The 23064-nt window shown below is 29.2% G+C and overlaps 1 protein-coding gene across 4 annotated transcripts in view; it reads left to right on the top strand.

Moving 5' to 3' along the window:
- The window catches only part of LOC142331110 (zinc finger protein castor homolog 1-like), a 336060-nt gene that overhangs the window by 291539 nt on the left and 21457 nt on the right, over positions 1-23064 (top strand). For all 4 annotated transcript variants that reach the window (XM_075376798.1, XM_075376790.1, XM_075376803.1 and 1 more), the window contains 3 exons: positions 8155-8295; positions 15023-15103; positions 19113-19267. In XM_075376798.1, the coding sequence (XP_075232913.1) occupies positions 8155-8295; positions 15023-15103; positions 19113-19267 (377 nt within the window). The remainder of the gene's footprint in view (positions 1-8154; positions 8296-15022; positions 15104-19112; positions 19268-23064) is intronic.

Below are 23064 nucleotides of genomic sequence, written 5' to 3'. Positions count from 1 at the left end.
TAGCTGAGAAAGGTGAGAAAAGCATTACAATCAAAACCAGTGGACATGAAAAATCACACTAATTCAGTACAACAATTGCATGTTGTGCTGATGGTACTAAGCTGCCGCCAGTGATAATTTTTAAGTGGAAGACACTGCCTAAAGAAAAAATACCAACAGGAGTGATTGTACATATTCATGAAAAAGGTTGGATGGATGAAAGTGTGGATAGACAAAGTATGGAAAAGAAGGAATTGTGCACTGCTAAAGAAGAAAGCTAGCTCTTCTTGTATTTGATCAGTTCCGGGCTCATCTGAAGGAAACAATCAAACAAAAATTCCAAGAGTGCAATACTGAATTGGTTGTCTACCAGGACTTACATCACAACTACAGCCACTTGATGTATCATTAAATAAGCCCGTTAAAATCTTTATGAGGGAAGAGTAAAACAAGTGGATCATGAATGCTGGTGTACATCAGCTAACACCAAAGGGTGCCCTGAAGCAGCCATCAATCTCTCAAGTGTGCGAGTGGGTTAAAATGTCTTGGTTAAAAGTGAATGAACAAACTATTGTTAAATCTTTCTTTAAATCTGGAATTAGCAACACCCTTGATGGAAGTGAAGATCATTTCTTGTATGAAGAAGATGATGATGAGCAAGAGGATGAAGACATTGATGAGAGAGAAGATTCAGATGACAGTGACATGGGCTTTGTAAGTTTCTGAAAAGTCAGTTTACTATTTAAAATTACCTATTATTTAATAAATTTTTTAAAAATTCATACTTTAAATTTTAGGTATTTTCCAAAAAATTGTATTAAATTTCTTGGGTGCATCTTATACACCGAAAAATACAGTATGTATTAATTATTAATTAAAATTCAGTAATATGCATGTTAAATTTGTCAAAATTTTCCAGACATTTGATTTTTATTTAATGTTTTTTTAGTATTATAATAATATGCAAACATAAATTCTCTGCAGTGTTTAGTAGTTTATTTTTTCAGTGTAATTAAAGACTTTTTGTTATATAAAAATTGAATGTTTTTATTTGATTTATCATTTTTCTTTCTCCTTTGTCTGAATGTAGCGAAGTAGTAAATGGAAACCATATGAATTTTTTTGTTACTATGAGCAGGTGTTTCAAATTATTCAAACCAAAATATTCATTGAAAATGATCTAATCCAGGAATTATGTGTTGTGTGAATGTATTAAAAACTGATTATTTTGATTTCAACTGAGAAATCGTTTGATTAAAATATTGTTATGAATTCAGTATCAAGGAGCCCATTTGAGACATGGTTGAATGAAGTGTGTAGTATTATGAGTTTTAATGTAGAAAATTTTTTGGGTGATTATGGTTTTTCTATATGTAACTGGTTATTATTGTTTTAAGGACAGTTTGGTTAAATTTTATGAATTTTTCTTTATTAGCTTTTTTTCAGTCACTAAATAGATTAGATATTATAATAAGGTAAAACAAGGTCAGTTGGTGTTATGAAGAGGGGAGGTACGAAGAAATTTATTTGTCAATTATACTGTTATTATTTGCTACAAACAGGGATTTTTGCATTCATTTAAATATAATTTACAGAAGTGAAATGTTTTTATTTATTTTCTGATCTACTTTCAGAATTCAGTTACGTTAAATTTCTTGTTGATGCATTGTAATATGTTATGTATAAACTGAAATCACTTGATTTAATAAATGAGAGTTTACAGCCAGTGAAGAATGATATTTATATTATAAAAACTGAATTATCAAATAATTATGATAAATTGAGTAAGTGTACAATGGAACTGGGAAGGGTAAAGAATATTGTAAGATATTAAAGGAAGAAAATATTAATTTTAAGAAGCAATTTATACTTTTATTAAAGAAACTGAAGGAAATGAATTTGTTATTTTATAACAGTATTCACACATGTATCTTTTGATGTAGATTTGTTATTAAATGATATTCTAATTTTAAAAATAATTCATTGCTAGTGGAAATTATTCAATAATGTATGAAATCTATTTTTTTTATTGGCCAACATAAAAAAAAAATAAAGTGCTACAATTTACTTATTTAATAAAAAAAAGGAATTATTTTTGTAAGAATTAAGCTGAAAGGTTGTAATTATTTTATTGGGAAAGATTATTATTGTGAGACACATAAAAGAAGAGCTGTGGGCATGGGCCCATGATTTAAATGATTTTCTTGTAGAAGAATCACTTAAGATAGAAAGTAGATTTGATGTTTTTGAAGATGTGAAGGGATGTAAAGTCAATTTTAAATTGTTGGGTTAGACTTAAGGTGATGAGGCTTAGTGAAATTTCAGTTGATGTAGTATGGGCCAATTCAAAGAGATTAGATATTATAGTTGATAGTTTTAGATTAAGAGTTGATTAGATATAGAGTTGATTAGATATAATAGAAAAACTGCTACAAATTTAAAAAAAATATACAATCTGGCAGTGATTAAAAGTCTTCTGATAATATGTATAACCATTTTTTGGAGGAAATATTGACTGCAGCTAGGGATATAAATTTGATGTATATTAAAAATAAAGTTAATATTAGTTATTTTAAATGTTGGTTTACAAAATTGTTTAGTAGGTTACGCCCTGAGGGAAGAAGATTATACAGAATATTTCAAAGAAATGAGTGTAAAGAAGTAGATTTAGAATTTTTTTTGCAGTTAAGAAAAGCTGTAAAAATTAAATCTATAATGCTTAGTGTAATGTAAAAGAGAAGTTAATGTGAAAACTTTGCACTATTTTTGGAGGGTTGAGAGGCAATTTACAATCAGGAAGTCAAAGAAATTAAAATAAGTTAGAAATATTTGGAAAAAGTTTAATTTTTAACAGTAAATTTTATTTTTACAAATGTGTCATATCACCAAAAAAGAATTTAGGTTTTGTTTTCTGACAAATGAAGTTGTGTACTGTTTTTAAATAAAATTCAAATTTTTCTAACTTTTCTTTGTTTTATTCAATTTATCTTAAATGATTTTGTTCAGAATTAAATTCTCTGCAAGTCTTGTTTAAAAGTTTTATCTGTTTATTACCCATTTAACAATGTTATTGTACGTCAAACATAAAAAAAAACAATGTTTTTAACCCAATTTATTGGTTTTCACCCCAGATTTATCAAAAACTACTGCTGGTATGATTCTGGAACCTATTTAATTTGATTTTTGAGGTCAAAAATCATAAGAAATAATCACTATTTCTGCTCCTCAATTAATGTCCTAAAAAGTTCAGTTAACCTCATTTTACCAGGGTAGCTGAAATTTGAATGAAATCTTTCACTAGCTGTAACACGCAAACGAAGCATTTTAAGACATATGTTTATATGAACTTCTTCCATTATTTTCATAAATGAAATAGGTTATGAAAGTCCTAGGAGAACTTTGTGATGCACTTTTGTGTAGGAAATGAATATAAGAATAGAAGAATTGTTATGTTTTTAAGGAGTACTTTTCTTGAGTAGTGAGAAATTTTGTTTAGCTTTAAATTACTTTATAAATAAAGTTAAAATAGCTGTGGAAGAGTTAAGGAAATATTATTGGAAATATTTGTTATAAATTATACTATCTTGGGAAATATTATGCACTAAAATATTAATGCTGCATTCAGCAGAGATTTGGATTCCTAAATATAAAGTTTAAAGTTTTTTTTTTGTATAAATTTGTTCAGGTTTTGTATTACTGTATTTACTTGCATTTGAATGTCCTCACATAACACATGCACTTGAAAATTAATGGTGTAGTTTTTTGGAAAAAAGTAATTCCATAGAATTTTCATTTGATTTCTATCGATTTTTTATGCAATAAAAATTAAATTTTAATATGTATCTTAAAATTAAATTGTCATTAAATATTACATTATATATAAAAGTTATTGTACATTGATAAATACTATAAAAATACAGAACTACATCTAGGCGGCTAACAGGCACATCTGAGACAAATAAAGAACAAAGAGCCTATTTTAGCCTCATGTGATCATTTTAAAAGACAAGCATGTTAAAACATTATTATGGTAAACCTGAAGAAGGATTCTTACCTGTGTTTTAATCTTCATCACTATTTGAATCACTCACTATCTTCAGAAGAAATGTGATTGTCTCTGCCTTCCCATATGGCAACCTTCTCTGGCTTCCTCAGCATTTCTGGAAGCTCTTCACAATCCAATCATTTGAAGTAAGATCTAGTGCAGCCAAAACAGACTTGCATACTAATGTCAAATTCAGCTTTTTCAGTTTTTCTATAGGAGTTATTTCATGGACTGAGTAGCCATCCACTCTTAATAAAAATGTTTCAAATGGGCTTTGAATGGTCAATTAATATAAATATCGAGTGGCTGGCGTAATGACATCATTCCAGTAGGAATGCAAAATTGCACTGTTCTATTTTCTCCAAGTCTTTTTTTCATGTTGTCGTTACATGTCCATGGAAACTGTTCATCGCTAATATATTTTTCAGTTTTAAAAACACCAGGTCATTATTTCCACACACATTTTATCCACTCTAAAACTAGCATGTTATCATACATCAATCCTTTTTCTTTGCATCTAACAGTGATATCAGCAGGTCATCAAAAATATGCAGCTGATATCATCAGCAGCATATTTTTGTAAATATTTCTTGTCATCTGCAAATACTGTTAACATGACTGTAAATCACACTTTTTTATAACCAAAAGTATGTATGCAAGCAGTTTTATCACAGATAGTGTTAATTGTTGAATCTACAGGCAAGTCGAAGTAAACTGGTGTTTGATCAGCACCTCCTATCTGCTCCATTAAAAAGTTATTTTCTTGTAACTGAATTACATGTCTCTGGAAGGCCAATAATATTTCTTCAAAGGCATAAAATAAAATGATTTAACCATCCTTGACTTGCTTTAAAATTCAGTGTTTAAAGTTCCCTCATGATTTATGTGTCTTTTAATTGTTCATTCTCTGTTGAAACAACAAATCCTTGTTTGCATGTCTTGAGCATAAGAAAACGACTGCTTTTCTACTTTAGAAAACTTCTGAATTCCACTGTGAAATGCTCTTCTATTTGTACTATTATCTATAAGCTTCTCCTTTTTCATTCTCCAATCTCTTGTACACAATTCTGGAATATGTTTACAGCTTGCTGCATGATTACATCATTCCTCAGCTAAGTGAATAACTTTTAATTTTTTCCAACTAAACGTAAACATTTTACAGAACTCATTTTTATTAGCTTGCTTAAAGTTCAAGTTGGAAAACTTTAATGCAAGTATAAAGTGAACACACAATCTACCTTTACTTGACTAAAAAAGAAGTGTTTAGCTGAGATGACTTGTGTGCTATACAAAAATACAGGATGATGAGTAATAACAAATGTTATAATAACCGGAAATGCAAAGATAAACAGAAATACTTATGACAGTAGTTTATTAATATACAGACAATTACGATGTAGTCTATATAAGAGAAGTGACTCAATATTAAGTTGATGTGAAATCAAAAGTAATTAGAATACACACTACAATTTGTTTTTGTTACTGCTGTATATATATTATACCACAGTATGTAGTACAATGGCAAATACAGATATTGGACCCTCATTTGCAAATTCCCACTTATCACATGCACCCATAAATTTCATGTTGGTTTTTAAAAACACAGATGTGCATCATACGTGAGTAAATACAGTATTTGCCCTCCTCTATGCTGAATAGTTATGTTAGGATTGAAATTGATTGCAGTTGAAAATTCTGATTTTTAAGATGATATTTCTGTGGTTAAAGTTGCTAACAGTAACAAATATAAGGTATATTTTAAGCAACTGGTAAATTTCTACTTAAAACATCAGAATTGGGCTAATGATTTATGTTGTGTGCGTGTTTTTTTGGGAGTGTCAATAATGTAATGAATGAAAGCGTAACTTTCAAAATAGTTTGGATAAATTTAAAAATCATTTTGTTTTATTAAATAATAAAACTGAAAATGTATTAATTGATAGGTAGAACTTTGTTTACAGAAGTGTTAATTCTCTACATGATGCTAAATTGTATTTAAAATTTCCATGTTCATTAAATAAACAGAGATTATTGATCCAAATAAAATTGTCATTTAAAATATGATTTGAGGTTGTTATTGACGAACAAGACAAAAATTTTCTACACTTTTGTTCTACAGTTTTTTTACACAAAGGTAGGGGTTCAACAATAATATCATTTTTCTACATAGTCAATGGACTTTTTCCAGCAGTGAACAAGTTTGCCTATTCCTTCCAAGAAGAAGGTTGTTGGTTGGTCATGAAGTCACTTTTGCATCGCTTCCTGCACGTCTAAGTCTGTAGAAAATCTATGTAGCAAAGCATCCTTGAGTAGCCCAAACAGATGAAAGTTGGAGGGAGCAAGATCTGGCTGTAGGGAGGATGTTTCAGTACCTCAGAATTTAACTTATTGATGATTTGAATGTTTGGTTTGAACACATTTGAGCTTGTGTTCTGCAGTAAGCTGTCTACCCATCGAGCACAGACGTAACAAAAGTTGAGCTCACTGAATGATTTGATGGATAGAACCATCACTGATGTTCAAAGAAGATGCTACTTCATTGATAACTCACCTATTTGCCAGACCCATCTCTGAAGCTTGCTGAATCTTGTTCATGGTGGAGGTTGATGGGCACCCTGCTCTCTCTTCATGCATCACACTCGTCTAGCCACTTTTAAACCTCTCAATCTGCAAAAAGACACTTTATGTGATAGAGCACTGTATCTGTTTTGTGGTAAAAGTCTATGATGAATCTCAGAACCTTTCACACCCTCTGACCAGAAAAATCGGACCACTGTTCATTGTTCCTTTTTGTTACAAACTGGTAGCAGAGTGGATTTATATGTTTATACTGTAATAGATGGAAGGAAAATGACAAGATTGGGATCAAATTTCGCACACATCACTGCAGTTGTACCAACTCTAATCAGGTGTGCACAGAAGGCAGTATGACAACCTTGAAGGTGTGTTATGGCAAAAGTGTACATAATATTTTACTCACCCTTGTATTTAAAAGTGTATAGCTATAGAATAGATACTACTCTTATATTTTTTATATTCTGTACTGTGTAATAAGTGCAAGAAAATTTTAATCATGAATGTCCTATTTACCAGAATCATAGAGAGTATTAGTCACAGAAGTATTTAATAGATTAATAGATTTGGTAAGTAAGCTGAATGATATTTGTTATTTTTTTTCTTGGGACTATTAAATCAAAATCCTTCATTATTATGTAATAGAAATACACAGTGTATGTTCTTTTTTGTGTACCTATTTATAATTTTGTATTATTCAGTTCTGCATTGCATATTGTGTCAGGAGTTATGAGCATTTATTTTGTCTGTTTATTTTATATTATGTGAATAAAAACATGCTGCAGGGAATGCTTTATATTTAATGTGTAACTCATATTACTTTGTACTTCATTCTACACTGAATGTTGTTTAATGAGTTAAAACACGTTTATTTTTATTTTTTATTTTTCTTAGTTGTAAGGAACTGCTTGCGATGTATGTTGTTAATCTTATGCAGTGAATAAATAAAAGATAAATAAAATAAAAGTTCAGTATCAACAAATGCATTTAGTTAATTTTAATTTATTAATAAAAAACATTTATGGTAATTTAAAATAAGGTTTTATGCTATAATTGAGTGTGGACAAGCAATTTTATTAAATTTCTAATTTGTGTAGGTCTTATTTTAACGATTGAACCTATAGTTATTTACTATTAATCAACAGTGACTTAATTTCACTTAATAATTGTAATAACTATTATAAAATAATGTTTCATCTGATTTCACTATTCACAGTCAAAGTTTTAAACTATGTTTGACATAAATGCTGTTTGCTTTAAGTTACTACTGACCAGAACATATTATAAATTACAATAGTAAAGCATTTATAATTCATTTACAGTATACCAAATATCTGTTATTGAGTTGAAAATTACATTACCTATGAAAATTTCACTTTTTTTAATATCTTTCCCTACTCTATTCAGCACTAATTCATTGTAGCCTGATAAATGCAACATTGTTGAATGTTTATGTTGAAGACCACTCAAAATTTAAAAATACACTCTTTTCCTATAGCTGTAAAAGAGAAGTTGATTTTAAATTGATTAGATAAGAACTGAAAAAACTTTTTCAGGTACAAATTCAAATCCAATTGAAATTAAGGTAGAAAGGGAACCATCTCCTGCCAGGAGTTCTCCTCTTCATTCACCAGAAGTTAATGTCAATAATACTTGCTCTGCTACAACACCAACAACTACAACTGCAGTGAGATCAGGTATATAGAAATGATTTAATTAAGATTTTTGCTGGCTCTTATAGTAATTAATTTGAATTTCTGTTCATGGATTTATTTACTTTTTTACTGCTTTCATAAAGCAGTTATTTATTTTTTTGATTTGTTATAAAACAATGTCTACATATTTTAAAGTAATTGTAACATTACTGTTTATTTGCATATTTATTGATGATTTTAAGGTATCACTGTTTCATAGAAAATTGATTGTCTAATGTCTTACTTTGTTGTAATAAAATATTAATAAGCTGTTTTTGAAATTTATACCTGTTTGCTTATCAAACTGATATTTTTATTAGTTTAAAGCAAAACGTAAACACCACTTGTCATCCAAACTCTGTTTTTTTTTTTTTTTTTTTTTTTTTTTTTTTTTTTTTTTTTTTTTTAATAATTATAGCAATTATAATGGAAGATTGTATGTCTACATGTTTTTCTTTCTCTTTATTGCATTCTTGTTTAGTCTACTTACAGAGTAGATCAGTTCTGGACAGTAGTATTCTTTACAAAATCATTTATTGCTTATTTAATCTGATTTTAAAAAGTAAGGATTTTTTTGACAGTTGACTTAGTCTAATCTGAATCCACTTTTGGAGGAAAATAGGGAAAAATTAGCAGAAAAAAGTTGAAATATTAGTACACAAGTCATGCATGTGCATAAGTGGTTTAGACACAGGTATTGAATTCAAAATTATTCTATGGTCATGGAATATATACTAAGCTCTAAACTGCATTAATATATTAAAAACCTATGTTGTTTACTGCAATAAAATCTTGTAAATAAAATTTTAATTATTTAACTGACTAGAATTAATTGTGTATAACTGTTGGGTACTGAAGAAGTATACAATTGAGATTACCATACTGTATAAATAATCAAAAAAAGTGAGAGTGAGTATACTAATTTCTATAACAGATCTGAAACAATGGCAAACATCATTGTCTTATTTTTTCTAAGTATTATCTATAGGTTATGTATTAAATAACCAGTAACAAATATCTTTTTATGTAAAAACTTTTTTTTTTTCATATTTATGAGGAGGTAAAAATTATTATAAAATCATTCTTTTTGCTGAGCAGATTCTGTGCATAAGTTATGCATGTTGTACTTATGTGTTGTTTGTGAAGTGGGATCTATAATTTGTAGTATAAACTACACAGTTTGGACTGAACACTGTAGTGAGTGTATGTAATATTATAATGTAGTGTGTATAATTTTCAGATGGATTGTTTTGTTTATTTCAATTTTGTGTAATTCTAATATTAATAATAAATATTGGATAGTGCAGATAAAACCTTACTTAGCTACAGAATGTTTTTAAGTTTTTACCATATGATATAAAAGAAGTGGCCAAATATCTGAATATAAATATTGTTTCTGGTTGTGGGTTTTTTTTTGCTTGTGAAATATCTAATTAACTCACTGTAATTCCTACGGGGAGCCCTATTTCATATAATCTTTTAATATAGTGAAGGATTTTGAGAAAAATATCCTAGTGGGGTTATCTGTTAAATCCATAACTTATGCAAAAGTTGCTGGTCAATGCTAATAAAAATAAACATTAACTGCTTGCAGAACTGACGTTGTTACCAACACAGTAAACTACTGTATATTATTCCCACAATCTGCATTACATTTGTCCAGCAGTCTTATAGGTGTTTCTCACAGATTGACAGAATATACCTCATGAATTAAAAGTGAAGATTTATCACAGAGTGTTTGTTCATGAATTAGTAATAAATTAATAGGGTAATGTGTTCATTACTCTTAGTAGTTTTTAGTAATTTTTATTGAGGAGTTGTAGCTGATGATGAATAATTTCTTAAGTGGTTGCCACAATTTTAAGTTAAATAAAATTTAATTTTTTTATTGTAATAAATTTACTTTAGTACACAGTTAACTGTTATTTTGTTAAAAGTTAATTATTATTGTAAAAGACTATTCTCTGTTTGGGTTTAATTTATATGCACCCATTCTGTAATACTTTTGATTCTATAAATGTTATTTTATTGTTAAATATGAAATCTATGTTAAAACAGAATATTTCAAAATAAATATTAGTTTAAAGCATTAGGTAGTGCAGCTTCATACATCCAACTCTCTTTAATTTTTTTCTGGCCCTATATGATGGAAACCAATACTTTTGTGCCAGTCAGGTTATTTTGTTAATTAACATGAAATGCTGTTTGTATAATTGTACATATAATTACGTTACTAAAAGTTTAGAAAATTACAAAATGAAAATGCTGTGTCTAACTGTAGATCAATGATGGCTCAGGAATTGAAGGTCTTTTCACGTTTCAGGTGTTAACACCACTATTACTTAGATCTATCTAATAGGTCTTTGCAATGTGATTCACCATCTTAAAATAAATACTGGGAATAAAACTGTCAGACTTTAATTTAATGTTTCTAGATGTGTATGTTTTCTTCAGCCATAACTGAAAAAAATTAAGCTTATGTTCTAAGTGGTATTAAGATCCAAATTTCAGTTTGTCTCCCGAACTGCAAAATATTCTAGTAAAATCTGTTAGGAGAATCTAAATTGTAAAAAAATATAAATTCCCATAATATAAGTTTTTAAATATATATCCTATATTTAAAAACTTAGTTACCACTTATCATGATAAAAAATAGGCAAATTTTCATGTATGAATTTTATAAAAATGGATTGTGTTTATCAGTTTCGAAGGTTGTAATGGGAATAAAATTGACAAAAAATAATTAAAAAATGAAATTAGCCATACCTCAAAAGAAAAAAAAATTTAAATGTGATGTTTGTCTTGCAAAATAAAAAAATTGTAAAACTGAAAATATTTGAAAAAATACAAAACCTAGTAAAATGCACAAAAGAGCATGTCAAACTCCTTTGTCTTCAGCAAAAACATAATGCCAATGATAATTGATTAAGGGGATTATATAATCACTTATAGCACTACATTGATTTTATGGTTTAGGTGTGGCACATAGGACTGTATAAGATCCTTCTTTTTCTGTTTAGCCTCCAGAACCACTGTATGGTATTACTTCAGAGGATGAATGAAGATGATATGTATGAATGTAAATGAAGTGTAATCTTGTACAGTCTCAGGTCGATCATTCCTGAGATGTGCAGTTAATTGAAACCAACCACCAATTGAAATTCAACCACTAAAGAACTCTGGTATCCACAATCTAGTATTCAAATCCATATGAAAGTAAACTGCCTTTAGTAGGTTTTGAATCTTAGAACTCTCAACTTTGAAATCAGCTGATTTGCGATGACAAGTTTACCAGTAAATCAACCAGGTGGTGTACAAGATCCATCAACTACATTTCTACTGCAGAAAAACTCTAATGACTTAAAAAATAAAAGGAAGAAGTAGAACAATGATAGAAAAACCAAACCCCTCATATTTGTTGTTATAGAAAAACCTGTGCTCTTTCCAGACCATATAACTTCTATGACACTTAATCCTGCAATTTTGAGCAAAACTTGAAGGCTAGAGAGCTGTAAGCACTGGATATGTATTAAAGATAATTAATAAACATGGTTGAAATTTAAATCCCAAAAGAGAAAGAGAAGGAACTGGATAGCAATGCTAATGATAGAACTAATGGAACAGTTTGTCATGTATAAGTATACTTAAACTGCACAGCATAAGTTGAAAAAGTTGGCTAGTAAATAAACAGGGAAACTAAAATAAGTGTAGAGTTTTACATTGGCAAAACATTAATATGAAATAAATTTTACTACATATTGTAAAATGGTTAGTAGTTATAATTATGTTAAACTTAGTGTGACATAATCTGCAATTGAAAAATTTTAGCAGAAATCTAGACATGAGAAAGAAATCTGAGAGCAAAGTTGAAACAATGGAAATAAAGTAAGATGAACAATAGCTGAAAGAACAAAATGGGTAAGGAAATGTAAAATGGTAGAAGGAAACGTAATAGCAAAAAGAACATATTATTCCCTGGGCAAAATAGAGAAAAGAAACTGAATAGACAACAGGAAAATAGAAAGTAACAGGTGATGTAAGTGGAAAAATGGAAAGACAGATAAGTATACAGGAGAGTTATTAAACCTATAATGGAAGAATAAGAGAAATATAATGAGGCAAACGATAAGATTTGCACGGTTACTATAATATTAACAAAGCAAGTGAAATACAGTATTGTTAAATCTGGTTGGTGGTATATTTAAATGAACAATGCTGGAGAAGGTTGCCTACTTGCTGAAATATATTCATTTATTATCCTGATTGTAAACTGTTGTTGGAAAATGAAAATATAGTTTGAATTACTTAAATATAAGAACTATGCTAAATAAACATTACTTAATATGATTAAATATGTTACTCTTAGTGGGCTACATATCCTGCTACATATAGCATGCAGACAATTGACTTGAATAATTATATTACATCTTGCCTAGAAATTATTAATTATTTAAATTTAATTATAAAAATGCTATAAACTCAGTTGAAAATTGGATAACTAATTATTTTTTAATTATATTACAAATGATAATTTATATTGAGGTTTTAATTTTGTAAATAAACAATTCACAATCATTTGTTACTGAGGTGATAAAACATGCTAAACAGCATGTTTTATCTTATTAATTTCCTTGGAAAATAATGCATTACTATGCATTAGTTAAGGTATGGAGTTAAGTTAACTTATTCCTTTCATTGGCAATATTTAGTTTTCTTCTTTCATCCTGTTTTCTCATAAACATTTTTAAAAATAAGCATGATAGTTTTTTGCTATAATGTCTAGTTTTAGCAGAACTGCATATAAGTTAAGCATGACTGCATGTACATTTGTTTCCTTCACATCTCCATTGTATTTTACTTTTCAATGTTAAAAAGAAAATTTGTATTATTATGTGTAACTTAGAATTGATTTTATCATTAAAATAATTACTGTTCTTAATATCTGGATTTAATGTAGAGGGTGATTAGTGACAATATTATCTTGCATTTTATTCTTAAAACATTTGTATTTTGTATTACATTTGATAACAAAGTTGGTATGATTTTTCCTGATACACCTGTAAGTTAAATATTTGTTAATTTTATGTAATAATATTCATTTAATTTCTCTTAAAAAATTCTAGGAAAATTTTATTAAAAATTAAAATAGTATTAACAATTTCTATTTTGTTGCATATCAGAATTCCAAGATCATTGATTGAAATGCAGTTAATTTTGTTTATATTTAATGTACAGCTTTCACAAAACAATTAGAGAGAGGCTTATCCCAAATGTTTTTACTACTCGATAAAAAAGTCAGATCAAGAATATTGCTGCAAAAAATTAAACTAGCTGTGTGAAATATGTAGAAAAATAGATTTGCAATCCATCTTTGCCTTTGTCTTTAGTTTCTATCTCTGTCATAGTAAGTTAAATTTCAGTCTCATTTATGAATTCTGTATTATAAAAAAAATAATATTAGGAGAATAAAAATGTAGAGTACTCATTGTCGGTTATAATAGAATGAAGAACAGACAAAGGCTATTAGAAACTTACAGCAACTTATTATTGCTTGTAGACTGATTTTTGAGCAAAAACGTAAACTATATCTCTTAATAAGTTATATTAATGAAATAATCATCAAGTCTCACTCTTACACATCATTGAAAGGGTATTGAATAATGACGATTGGTTATAGTAAGGTGTGGTATAGGAACAAAGGTACAACCTCACAAAAAATAATTTAAGATGAAGAAGGTCTAAAGTTAATTGACAGAAAGAAAATATATCTGAATAAGGATTTAATGAAATTTTAAAACATCAACAATGAGGATTTCTATTAGCTGGAATAAACTGTATGTTTTCAATCTACAGCATAAACATTTTTTGTTTGCTTTATTTGCTTGCAAAATATTAATGAATAAAAAAATTATAATATTTATGGATAAGTAACTAAAAATCCTATTTTGTCTTTATTATTAAACTTCAATCAATTTTCTGCCAGGCTGGGTGTGCGTGTGTGTCTAGGTAATGGCTTGCTAGGCCTGACATAGCTGCAGATGTAAGTGTAAATGTACTGGTAAACATGTAGTCCGGAACAAACTCAGGTTGACCACTCCCTGAGACTTGTGGTTAATTGAAACCCAACCGCTAAAGAACACTAGTATCCACAGTCTAACATTTAAATCCATATAAAAGCAACTGCCTTTACAAGGACTCGAACCTTAGAACTCTTGATTTTGAAAATCAGCTGATTTTGTGGTGAAAAGTTTAGTTGTCTTTATTATTTAACTTTAATAACTGTAATACACTACAGTACAATAGTATTTTTTTTTTTTTTTTGTTAAAATACACTTACATGTGTGTATTACATAAATCTGTTTTGCTTATTTTTAATTACATAATTTATATCTCAAAAGAATTCAATATCTATTGGAGCTGATGTCAGCTGGAAAACCTTAATTAAATTTTTTCACTTAGAAGTAGTACCATTAATAGTGATAGAGAGAGAGAGAGAGTGTGTGTGTGTGTGTGTGTGTGTGTGTGTGTGTATATATATATATATATATATTATATTATATTATTTGCATAAGTTTTAAGTAGTATTGAAATGTAAAATTAAAAAATACTGCATTTTTAAATTTGTCTGTCTGTTTATAAAAAAAAAATAATAAATAATTGAATCTTTTGTAATTATTGCAACTGCTCATATGATAATGAAGTAAAGTATTATTTCTTTTTTGTTTTTAAGTGGTGAAGGCTTCAGGCACTTTCTACCCTCTCTGTGGCTTGTCAAATATTAGGAGTTCTTCCCCTTCGTCCCCTGGCTCAGGTGGGTCTTGCACATACCCCTCTTTTCTTGCACCTTCTTTTCTATCATTTAAATTCAATATTTTTCTAGTTTACTTTTTAGCTTGTATGCATAGTGATTCTCTAATGGAATTTGGGCTACATGAGATACATTTTTTAATTTTCAACTGTAAAAGAGTATTTTAAAGTATGATTATTGCTATAATTTATTGTGTACTTAAACATTATTTTTAAAAATCTGAAATTTATGATTACGTTAGTTTGTTTATGATTTGGTAAAATATATATATATATATTATTTGATAAAATAATTACTATATTATTTATTATAAGGCAACAAATTAAATTAAAATTATTTAATTTAATTGCATTTAGTATTTTTGTGTGGTCACTGTGCTTTTGTTACTTAAAGACATTAATTGAATCACAATCATTTTGTTTTCTTTTTACAATTTTTTTTCTTTTGTTTTATCCTAAATGATTTTTGACTTTAGTTTGTTAATACTTGATTTTTTAATTGGTTACAACAGTGGTGGCTTGTAGCTAAAGGGGGTGCTGCTCCAGAAAATGTTTAGCCTTTGTTTTAAAATTGTGTAAAAGGAAACAAACATGTATAAAAATAAAATTTATTTAGAAACTTGATAAAATCCCAAAAGAACAAAATCAAAAATTTTTTACTTACTTTAACCTAAATTGTTACAGTTCAAGCTTGATCTGTTCATTTAAAAATGAAATCCATTCTTGTTTTAATTTGCACAAAAAGAATGGTAATTTTCTTCTTGATTTCTGGATGACAACTGAGGAAATTTTCCTCCATTGAAAGCACTGCAAGAGCATTTAGCATTTCCGAATTCATAGTGTTTCTTAGAAAAGTTTTTATTCTTTTCAATGTTGAAAAGCAGTGTTCTGCTTATGATGTAGTCATGGGAACTGTCAAGAGGATCTTTATCAGTTTCGTAATTTCACTAAGAACATCATCTAGATTATTTTCCAAGATAAATTTCAGCAGCTTAGTTAATTTGCAGTATTCATCAATATCACACATACAATAGAATACTTTTAGTTTAGTTTCAAGTTTTTATTTGTTGATCATGGGATATGCTTCAGTGGTTAGTATCTCTTCTGTAGGATGTTCATTCTTAAAACTAGTGAAGCATTTCTTGTTGAACAATTTAGTAGCTACTAAATGTTTAGTGTAAGAATATTTTTCCATTATATCAACACATATACAGTCACACACTTCGTTAGCTTCTGCCATGAGTGTCTTTGAATGATTCTCACAGTACTTTGAGTTTCTTAATTCTAAAATACCTGTTTTGAAATTTGTTGTATATTCATTAACTTTAAACACACTAATTTCTCGAGATTGCATTTGGTTGTAAATTATTTCAACATGAGGCATAATCTGAAGAAAAAGCTGTAACCAAAACTTGAAATTATCATCATTCAGGTATTTTAAAATTCCTGTTGCTTCTGCAGTGGTTTGATCTGCACTTGATGTTGACTGAATTTCAGTAAGGCACTTTTTTAAAGGTTGCAAATTTTCATGAACTTGTTTTTATGGTCTGTATGATGAAGTTCCACCTTGTAAAGGTGGATGTGGAATGCTGACGTCCATATGCTTCTTGTGAATGGACAGACATTGCGGTGATCTTGAGAAGAATGTTGAATATCCAGAATGTTAGGGAAAAATATTCTTGCATTTCATGTAATACTTGCAGCTTTTCTCATTATTAAATTAAATTGATGTGCATAACAGTGAATGAAATGTGCATTACTATAAACTGCTTTTATTTTTGTTTGAACTGCTTTTTTGCACCATCAAATGTCTTGAGCTATCAGTTTTTGTCCATTTCCTTGAAGAATTATGTCCAATTGTTCTAAAACGTGTTTTGATATGCCATCTGCAGTTTGATTTTCTGGAATAAAGAATCCTCAAAAATGCTCAAATATCTCTCCAGTCAATACGAATTATAGAACAAGGACCAATTGAATGTGTTCTGAAACTTCTGTTGTGTTTGTTATCAGCCATGACAGCTACAAAGGAAGCTTTTCTAATTTCTGTTCGTATCTTCTCATGATAAATTTGTAGCAGGCAGTCAAGTTTCTCATTCTGAATGGTCTTAGACACACCTTTGAAAACTTCACTGATTTCTAAGTGATTCTTCAAATCTGAATCTAATTTAGATGCAAAATTTACGAATCCTCTGAATATCCCTAGATTTACTGAATCGTCTTTTTCATCATGTCCACGTAAGGGAGTTTCAAAGTTTCCACAAAAAAAAATGCTGTCTATAATTTTGGACAAAATTTCACAGTTCTTTTTAATCTTTATATTGTTCTCATTGATTGAGTATGTATACCTCATTAAGTTTCTCCTTAATACTTGGTTCATAAAAGCAACAGTGAAACTACATTATAAAGTTTTTATTTTCATTTTGTGTATATTTATAAAACCATTTTTCATTCACTTTACATCACCTCAAACAGCAAACATGAAAAGCAAAACAGTGCACTTTTTACTTCACAGCCACAAAGCCAACTTTACCGTTGGTATCATTCAGAATTAAAGCTACGAATATATTTCTTGTTGTTTATGCCTGGCTGAAATATAAGAACATCAGGTGTTGAACAACTTCTTTTCTTAACTGTAACTTTCTCATGGAGAGACAGCTGTGAAAACTTAAGCTGTTGAAGTTCACTTACAGTCACATAAATTATTTCTTAGGGATGCAAGGCCATGGCTAAAGTTTTCTGTAAAATAAAAAAACCGAAAAAAAAGGTGAATCAAGTAGAATAGCTGGAAGCAGGATAATAATTTAATTCTATGTTTTATCACATTCAAGAATATGGTACACGGTTTTTAAGCACAACACACATGGAGTAAAAAAAAAATTACCTTCCACCAGTGAGCCAGGGTCGGCACTGTGGGAGCGACAGTGCTCTTTCCTTCACAACCTTGTGTGCAGCTTCTTATGTGTGCATGCGCACAACAGCCAAATACCACGCCACTGGAACTGTGAAGCACACAGTTCCATACAAAGATTTTTGTGTCTTTTCATAAACTGGGGTATGGCTACTGACATTAAGCTTAAGGATTATATATCGTATAAGTATAAAGAAAGAAAGAAAAAAGAACTCATGTTAAATGTTATCGATAATAACAAGTGGAAATAGGGGTGGTGCAGTTCCACAGTACCTATATGCAAGCCGCCACTGGGTTACAACAAGCAAATGTATGACTGATAATGTTTCTTGCAATTGATGGTCAGTTGAAATTTGTCAGACTTTTAGAAAAAAGAAAGAAGAAAATATCTGGCCAGATGTAACCTTCTTTTTGGTTATTAAAATTAGCTATGTGCTAAACTGTGTGTTTCTGGTGTTATCCAGAAAACTGGAAACTTATTTTAATGGTATCTTATTTATTTTGTAGTTTTGTGTATTTTACCAAAGTACATCAAAACTCAAGTTTTAGTGTATTAAATATAGGTATAATTTTGAAATATAATTCCATTTATTAGCTAATCACAGTAATCCGATAAATTTAGTTTTCTTTTATAATTAAGTTTTCTGTTAATTTTAAGAAATGATAAAATAAGATAAGAAATTTAAAAATAAATGTTGCATTTTTAACTTATAATTTAAATTGTCTATTAAATCATTGCTTCATAGTCTCAAGAATGATTTATATGACAGACTGGTTCAAGTAGACCGATTTTATTGTTATATAATAATTAAACTATGTCGTGAGGCAGTAAAATATAAAAATTAAAATGATTATTTGAGGAACCATATTTAAGTGATATTTTTTTAATTCAATATACGATGTTGTATTTACTGCAATTATGCAGTTATGAATGTCTTTCATCTTTTTTTGCATAAATATATTTTATTTGTATAAATTAACTTAAACAAATGTCTAACTGCAATTGATGTATATAAATACAGTGAAAATTTTATTTTTACTTGCAATATTCTATTCTATTTTATATGTGTTGAGTCTGTACTTATACGTCTTATTTTTCATACAGATATAATAGTAAAATCTGAGCCAACAAATGAAGCAGTCCTTCCGGAATGGATGAGCGTAGAGCGCCATGAACGTTATGGTCCTGACACTTCTTGCAGTAGACCTTTTTGTAAGCTGAAAAGGAAGGAACATTATCACTGTAATGCATGCAATCAGGTAAATTTCTTAGTAAAACTAGTTTGTAAGAATGATGTGATATTATAAATCATGCAACTAGCAGTTATGTGAGTGGTTGCTACCATTATTTTATGATGTTGCAGAATCCAGTTGAAGAAAGGTTTTTTATCTGGATTTGACTTCTGTTTTTCTTGTAATTTTGTCTCCTGAGATTCAATTAATAGCAAATATCTTGGTATATCATTGCCTGAGATTGGATAAGACTGAATTGAAATTGGCTATATAACCTCTTTTGAGGCAATATAATCTTCAAACAAATTTTTAAAAATTCAATGTTTCTTATTTCAAAATTGTTATTTATAATTGTTTATTAAGAATAAACACAAGTAATGGTAATTCATTAAACTCTTTTTACTGCCCTTTTTTTTAAAAATTATTTATTAATTTTTTTTACTTCCGTCTGATATTTATTTTTTAACTTGTAGTGGTTCAAAAAAAAAAATTATTAACACATTTTTATTATACACTTACACTGCATTAAATACAATAAATGAAAAAATCTTTTTTTTTTAACCTAAACGTTAAAGGTGATTTCCTTCATCTTCACAATTCATAAAAAGGATGTTATGACAAAATAATGAATTTTTCTATTAAATAGAAGTAATGAAGTGTAGATACTAATAAAAAAAAGGGAAGCATGAGTAATTATGAATATGGTTAAAATTTTAAGGTAATGATCTAAAGAAATTCCTGTTATTTATATGTAAAATGGTTCATTTCCAAATATAACTAAAAATAAAATGCACTAATCCAGTTTATGCAAATATGTATTCGGAATTTCTCCATCACCCACAACTTTTTTTATTTTAATTTTTAAAATTATTTTAAAATGTTTTTTCATCCATTTGTCCATTGTCAAGTAAAAGCTCCTAGAGTGTTGTAAATATGATGGAACCAAATGAGCTAACTCAAAGGGTAGTGTTGGTACTGTTGTGCAGGTTCAGACATGTACAAACATGATCTAGTGTAGCACACATTCATCAGAACGATGCCAATTGTGAGATAGTAGTGAACCAGTAAACACATCATTGTGAGTTTGTATGTCTGAATTATTGTGTATTACATATTTACAACTTTCTTTCTTTTAATTAGTTGTTAGTTACAAAATGCCTAGAGTTTAATAGAGAACTATTTTTGTTGTGAAGTGATGCTCAAGTCCCAAAGGTAAAAACCTTACTCCATTACTAAAAAAGTGTTATGAACTTTATTTTGGGTGTAAAGTCGGGAACCAAGCAAGGACCTGGGCTTCACATATCTGTTGTTTATCGTGTTCTAGGTTTCTCACTGCATGGAAAAATGGCACACACCGCATGCCATTTGCTATGCCCTATGATTTGGAGAGAACTCTAAGATCCCCTTCTGACTGTTATTTCTGCTTAACAAACATTAACGGGATTACGTCAAAATCAAAACATACAGTGGTGTACCCTAACTTACAGTCTGCAATAAGACCAGTTCCACAGTAAGGAAGTAAGGAAGAAAATTAATCAGATTCTGGTCATACAACTTTTGAACAAAGCAGTTCATCTGAGCCTCACCTACTGACTCAAGAAAATCTTAACGATCTCATACGATATTTAAAGTTATCCAAAAAAACAGTCTGAAATGCTTGCTTCCTGGCTAAAAGGATGGAATCTTCTTCAAAAGAATACAAAGATATATACTTATTATAATTGTCATTCTGAATTTAAAGACTATTTTTCTGAAGAAAATGGCTTAGTGTTTTGTAATGACATTTCTTGTAATCTTATGGAGACACTTTGTAATGAACATAACCCAACAGAATGGTGCTTGTTTATTGATTCCTCTAAGGTTAGTTTAAAAGCTGTACTTCTGAATAATGCCAATAAATTCCCATCAGTACCTGTGGCTCACTCTGCTAGTATGAAAGAAACATATGAAAACTTTATATCGTAAAAGCTTCAATATGCAGTGATTGAATGGAATATTTGTAGTGATTTGAAGGTAATTGCACTTATTCTTGGTCTGCAGCTTGGTTACATAAACCACTGTTGTTTTTTTTGTGTGAATGGGATAGTAGGGACAGAAAAAACCATTTCATTAGAAAAGAATGGCCTAAACATGAATCACTCTTTCCTCAACAGAAAAATGTGAAATGTGACCCATTATGTAATCCTAAAAATGTATCTACCTCTGTTACGTATCAAACTAGGATTAGTGAAGAATTTTGTCAAGGCCATGTACAATACTTCTGGTTTCATGTACTTAAAACAGAAGTTTCCTAAAATTAGTGATGCAAAAATTAAAGAAGAAATATTTGTAGGTCCACAAGTACGATCACTAATGCATGATGAAAAGTTTGAGGAACTATTGAATCCACTGGAGAAAGCAGCTTGGCAAGCATTCAAAAATGTTACTCAGAGTTTATTGGGAAATTGAAAGGCGGAAAATTACCATGATATTGGCAACGATCATATAACATCTTACAAAAATTTGGGTTGTAATATGTCCTTAAAAGTACACTTCATGCAGTCGCACCTAGATTTCTTCCCGGTAAATCTTGGTGCAGTGAGTAATGAGCAAAGAGAACACTTTCATCAGGAGATTTCAGCTATGGTAAAGAGGTATCAAGGCAAATGGGATCCTAATATTCTGGCTGGTTATTGTTGGATGATCAAGAGGGATGCTCCACAGGCAAAATATGGCAGAAAATTGTAATTTCTTACTATCTAGGTGAGTCAGATGTTTGAATATTGTGTAGTTAAGAATGCAGAAAGTATTAAAATGTTTGAAATTATAAATGTCTGTCTCTCAGAAACCTTGCATGGTGGGGAAAAGCTGATGTCATATTTGAATTCAGGAGAAAAAATGCTATCAGAATCACATATTTTTCTTATGGAGGCGATAAAAATTATTTTTTGTTTCCCAGTGTTACTAATCATAATTAAATTAGAACACATTTTTTAAATATATATAATTTTTAGATTTTAATGACACACCAAGTCAGATTGTGTAAATAAATTATTTTAAAAGATTACTTCAAAATGTTCTCATACTGCAATCAGCTGATTTTTCTGTTACAATATATTTCAGGACTTATGGGCTCTGGAAGCAAAAGTTACTGTCCAGCCAGTTTAGCGCTATCAAATAGCTTATCACTAATGCTGCCAACAGTATGCTTTGGTGATTTATGGGAATCAGTTTGTTTATTGTAATTTTGATTATTTACATTTATTGTTACTCTGTAAGCTTCATTTTCTAAGATGATACTCCCTGAGATATTCCTGATGTTATCCATCAGATTTACCTGATGTTGTGAACCAGCCGGTTGTAATGATACAGTTTATCTTAGCTTCATCATTATTATTAAGTTTTAGTGATACGGTACCATTACATAAAGTAAAAGCAATCTACAATGCATTAAAAAGAATATTATTTTAATATTTGAATGCTGTTGTAGTTACATAAATATATTTGGTCTGACTTACAACTTGTATAGTTTTGGAAATAAGCTATGAAGCATTATATCCTAGTCAGGTATTTAAAGTCAATTATTTAAAGTGTTTTCCATTCAATTTTTCCATAGTAAAAATGAAGCTTTCCCAGTGTTCTGTTTTTGAGTGAAAATATTTCCAGATTTTCAAACATATTCTAAAAGTTATATTTCTTAAAATTAACAGTGCATTTATTTTATAAAACGTCTGCACTTCTAAAATTAGGTTAAAGTTTTTTTTCCTTTTTGGATGGGATCAATCATCCTCACTGAGTTATTGTACCTGCTCTTTCAGTTGTTTCATGTATGCTATTACGATTTT

This window comes from Lycorma delicatula, chromosome 1 (assembly GCF_047948215.1).
Source record: "Lycorma delicatula isolate Av1 chromosome 1, ASM4794821v1, whole genome shotgun sequence".
Lineage (NCBI taxonomy): Eukaryota > Metazoa > Arthropoda > Insecta > Hemiptera > Fulgoridae > Lycorma > Lycorma delicatula.
The sequence above is the reverse complement of the archived record's forward strand: the minus strand, read 5'-3'. Positions and strand labels throughout refer to the sequence as shown.